This window comes from Lottia gigantea (genome assembly GCF_000327385.1).
Source record: "Lottia gigantea unplaced genomic scaffold LOTGIsca_213, whole genome shotgun sequence".
NCBI lineage: Eukaryota > Metazoa > Mollusca > Gastropoda > Lottiidae > Lottia > Lottia gigantea.
In genome coordinates, this window is record NW_008708488.1 from 186,076 (window position 1) to 191,859 (window position 5,784).

At 31.1% G+C, this 5,784-nt stretch overlaps 1 protein-coding gene across 1 annotated transcript; it reads left to right on the forward strand.

The window, feature by feature from the left end:
• Window positions 1–1,016: 1,016 nt before the first annotated feature.
• LOTGIDRAFT_143702 (hypothetical protein) lies at window positions 1,017–1,898 on the forward strand (the record flags this gene model as incomplete). Its single annotated transcript, XM_009054344.1, has 1 exon — window positions 1,017–1,898. One exon carries the CDS (start codon window positions 1,017–1,019, stop codon window positions 1,896–1,898), a length of 882 nt encoding a protein of 293 aa, XP_009052592.1.
• Window positions 1,899–5,784: the final 3,886 nt, after the last annotated feature.

Here is a 5,784-nt window from a genome sequence, read left to right on the forward strand (position 1 = left end):
TATATCTATTCAAACTGGAATAATGTATGTGTTCAACATAGTAATACTAACTGTATCTATATTATTGAAATACAAAATCAATTCAACCTTGAACCTTTTATGTGTATGAACCAAAGAATTCATCATGCAAGCTTTCATCAATAAATTCTTCAACTTTTATTTGTGGAAAACGAGATGTAGAAATGTAAGTATATTAACGTGTAGTAATATAATATATATCAATTGATTCCCTTCATCGGTGATTGGTCAAAAGAATTCATTTTTGTACGTCTATGTGAGAAGTCTTCAAGGGGCTGTATGATTTTTTCGTAGATCGATATAAATTTTGCTCAAGGTTATGCACTATAATATAATGCAAGAGAAATGTGTCCCTTATTTAAGCTGATTAGGCCTACTTAAAAATTAGTACACTTTTAATTAACCCTTTTAAAACAAATTCATTTCGATCAAGTAGATATACAGATGTACATTTTCAGGTATAATTTCCAACGTTTTTGATTTTAAACACAGCCCCTTCAGCATCTATTTTGGGGTTTGTGAAGAAGGAAGAATCTGCCTCGATTTTGGTGATGATCAAGTGACTGATCAACAATTTATTTCCCATTATTATGAATTGTTTCAGGTTTTTTGATTTGTTCCCCCATTTTAAAGCCAATCGAAAAGGCATGCTGTTTCTATTAAACACTGCATGTGGGACTTATTCGAATGCCTGAAAATGGTTCTTTCTATGAGGCACTCTTTTTGAAAATTTTCTTAATGTTTGTAGATTGATACCAAGGTGAAGGTTTTGAATTGGGTGAAATTGTATTAATAACCATATTCAAAACTAGTATAGGACAACATTCAAAACGAATTAAGTCTGATCAAGTATAGATACATATATAAAATGGCATATTTATTGTTATTACAAAGTTCTCTTGAATGAAAATGGCTATTGCATGTTACGTCACAATAACAGAAACTGATTTTTGCTTTAATTATTTATTTTTACATTTCAGATTCGCCAGAAATTATGGATGTATTTTATCGTGTTGTTTATTTCATATATATTGTGTGCGAGAATATATTACCTATATTATTTTTCACCGAGTTCAAAAGTCATCTCAAATTTTTATCTAAATGAAACCATCCAAAATCAAGATTTCTGCGAAAAACAACCACCATATTTGACAATTCTGGTATTCAGCATAGCAGAATGTATAGATAAGAGGCAGGTTATTCGAGAAACCTGGGGAAATGTCAACCACTACCCGGAAAAAATGAAACGGTTTAAAGTATTGTTTCTTCTGTTTAAACGACCTTCTATTATTTTAAATGATAAGGTTAAATCAGAGGGTGAAATGTATAAGGATATTCTCTTGTTTGATTTTACCGAGTCATATTTTCATTCAATGTACAAAATAATGAGTGGCTACATATGGATACAGGAACATTGTCCAGGAACACAATTTATCGCCAAGGCAGACGACGACGTACTTTTAGACATTGTCATGTTATTGAACAAATTATACCAAAACATGGACAAAAAGGATGAAGCAATCTTTGGATCTAGTGTGAAGTTTGGACACACCAAAAGATTCGGAAAACACCCTGTCTCCTATAAAGCATATCCCTTTATTATGTACCCTCGTTATTGTATTGGACCTTTGTATGTTATGTCGTCTGAAATGGCCTTTCGGACTATCCATCCATCTTCTCGGTTGACCTTTGTTTGGCCTGAGGATGTGTTTCTGACAGGTATTGTAAGAGAGGTGTTAAAGTTTAATATCATTGAACTAAAATTGGAAGAGAATGTAAATAGTAGTGAATTCCCATCCAATGTATCAGTAGCATTTTATGAACTGAAGCCAAGTGAAATTCGAGACACGTGGACCAAACTACAAAATAAAGATGTATAAAGTAGACTGATCCAGAACAAATACCAATAAAATCCTTTATTTTAAAACTTTAATCAACACGATTCAATTAAAGACGTTTATATAATGTACAATCAACAGTGGATTTTTAGTTTACTTATAATAATATATAAAAATAATATAAATCTTGATAAACTTTAAATTTCCAATTATTCAATTAACATGTTGACTCAAATATGAATATAGTTGATATCAGAGAGGATATTTGTCTCAAACAGAGAACAAATAAAAGTTGTTTCAATTCAGCACAAAAAGCTTGGAGCGCGCATTCGCTAGCTGTGTTTTATATCTTTCTTTTTTTTTAGGGTGGGGGGAACTTAAACAGTACTCATGTCATCCATTTGGCCAACATATTTTAACTATACATATATATTAATATCTCGTGCAATATTTTCAAATTAATTGATAAATTCTTTCGAAAGGAGGATCGGTATAGGAATAGGTATAGCAATATCAAACTAAACAATGAACGATGTATGTTAAACATTTTCTGAAACTTCTCATGGCTTTATTGTTTATTGTGAATGGCGTCAGTTTCGACTTCGCAGAATATTGGACTTAATCAAAATTGTGTTTTGAAATATATTCCACCACTCATTCCTGGATAATTTGAGAAATTTTACTAATGATATTGGATGTTCAGACAATTTCAAAAGGGGATAATATTTTCAACAACGTTACTCTACTACTGCACTGAAACGTCGTCTGCCTTATGTTACCTCATGAACACCTGGCTGGATGTGATGCCAGTTTTTGATGAAATAAATCAAAGGAATGCATGTGTTTTCATCATTGTTGTCTATTTAATACCAAAAATAGTATTTTTTATAATGAAGATTGGTTATGGTTTTTCTTTCAACTTGGCATACATAGATTGGATTTGATGGATGGCCCGTCCTCATTAACTTTAAAGCCAAAGTATTCCATACTTTTGAATTTGTTTTGTTGCCTAGATGGGGAAAAATGTGTTTTATGCCTTCTTCCATGTCGTCTGCGTACCAGTCTGCGACTAGACAGTAAAGTGGCCTCCCTTGAGGTGCGTTCGTGTGAAAATAGCTTTGAAAGGTGTGTTTGAAAATGACTTTACCGATGATCGATTTTTCATGTTCTAAATCGATTGTCGCAATCGGTAGGACATAATCGATCGACAACCGATTATTTGCGACAATCGGCCCATCACTAATAGATAGTGACCCTGTCGTCGTCGAGTGTCGTCAGTCATTCTCAAAATCATTCAATAACTGTATTATCAATGTCTTGTTAAGTTAAGTAAGGTGCACAATCTCTAATATCTAAGCCAGACCTATATCTTTTACACTTAATACCGCAACTTATGCGTTATTGCTAGGTCTAGCTTAATGTAGGCCTGTTACTTTACTACTATACTAGACCTACTACATGTAGGTAGGTAGGCCAACTCTTTGAGTTCGAAGCCTAATCCTAATGTAAGCACAACAAATATTTTCTTTTACAAGAAATTCTGTTATATAACTGAAGGCAACTTTTAAATTCTGGTAAATCAGGTGCCGGAATTTTTCTGTTAATCGAAGGTAATTTTTTACAGTGTAGAGGGAAATACATGAAAGAGTACACATATTCTGAGACCAGTTAAATAAGTTTTGGTAATGGGAAGGGTAGCGTAGGTTAAGAATTGTGGAAACATCAGTTACGGTACTTCCCAATTTAATATCACCAAAGTCAATATTCAATTTAACATCATTAAACTATTTATTGTAACATCACTCACAACACTATTCAATAAACATCACTTACGACACTATTCCATGTAACATATTACTCACAAAACTATTCAATGAAACATCACTTACAACACTATTCCATGTAACATATTACTCACAAAACTATTCGATGAAACATCACTTACAACACTATTCCATGTAACATATTACTCACAAAACTATTCAATGAAACATCACTTACAACACTATTCCATGTAACATATTACTCACAAAACTATTCGATGAAACATCACTTACAACACTATTCCATGTAACATATTACTCACAAAACTATTCGATGAAACATCACTTACGACACTATTCCATGTAACATCACCCATATCGCTATTCAATTTAACATCACTCGCGAAAATTTTCTAATTTAACAAACACTCACGAAACTATCCAATGTAAAATCACTCACGACACTATCCAATTTAATATCAATCACGACATTATTCATTGTAACATCATTCACGACAGTATTCAATTCAACATCACTAATTACACTTTACATTTTTCATCCATTATCCATTGTAACCTCACTCACAACACAGTTCAATGTAACATCGCTCACGACACTATTCAATTTAACATCTAACACGACATTTTTAAATTTAATATCACTCTCGACACTATTCAATGTAACATCACTGACGACACTATAAAATGCAACTAGCGAATTTTCAAATTTGTTTTAACCTTTGTATTCGCCCACATTATAATGTATTGATGAGATCTTGGACAACTTCGAATTAACGATCTTTCGATGAACGGTTATTTGGTTGTGAACACAATAGAGACTACAGTTTTCATCCAATTTCAATGAAATTTGGTGTGAATATTTATAATGATGAGATCTTGGACAAGTTCGAATTTGGCCATCTTTTGATGAACGGTTTTTGAGTTATTGCCCTTGACTTATGAAAAACGCGTCAAAATTTCTTTGTGAACACAATAAAGACTACAGTTTTCATCCAATTTAAATGAAATTTGGTGTTAATATTTATAATGATGAGATCTCGGACAAGTTCGAATTTGTCCGAATTTTATTAAATAATGTGTGTTTGTTTAAATCAACAATATCTTGCACAAATTAGATTTTTGGTATGATTTGACACAGATAGGTGACTGCCTGTGATATACTGAAAATGTTGCTACCATGTCTCCCTCTTGTGTACTCACCTGTTCTATCTCTGACAGTATCTAATAAAGTAATATTACTATGATAACATCACAATAATCCGGAATCTTTAAAGTACAAATCATAAATATAAATAAACATTGTCATATACTTTATAAGAATAGAAAATAGAGCAAATATATTAACATATAAATAATATAACAAATGAATAAAATAATAAGATAACACGATCAATATAAAATATAATTATAATTTCTGTTAATTGTTTAATAGAGAGATATTGAAAATCAGTATTTTCATAAACGAAAAAAGTGAATCATAAGTATTTTAATTATTAAGTCTTACGCATATTAAAATTATCGGACCATTACATTTGCAACTATCAGATACGTGACGTTCTTAAAGTGATACAATATCTTGCACAAATTAGATTTTTGGTATGATTTGACACAGATAGGTGACTGCCTGTGATATACTGAAAATGTTGCTACCATGTCTCCCTCTTGTGTACTCACCTGTTCTATCTCTGACAGTATCTAATAAAGTAATATTACTATGATAACATCACAATAATCCGGAATCTTTAAAGTACAAATCATAAATATAAATAAACATTGTCATATACTTTATAAGAATAGAAAATAGAGCAAATATATTAACATATAAATAATATAACAAATGAATAAAATAATAAGATAACACGATCAATATAAAATATAATTATAATTTCTGTTAATTGTTTAATAGAGAGATATTGAAAATCAGTATTTTCATAAACGAAAAAAGTGAATCATAAGTATTTTAATTATTAAATCTTACGCATATTAAAATTATCGGACCATTACATTTGCAACTATCAGATACGTGACGTTCTTAAAGTGATACTACGTCTTAGAATGAACATAAATTTAATTCTCAAGAATGGTCAATATGAGTATATATCCATCAGTGAATAAAGTTACAACCGAATCCTTGTAAGTTCTAG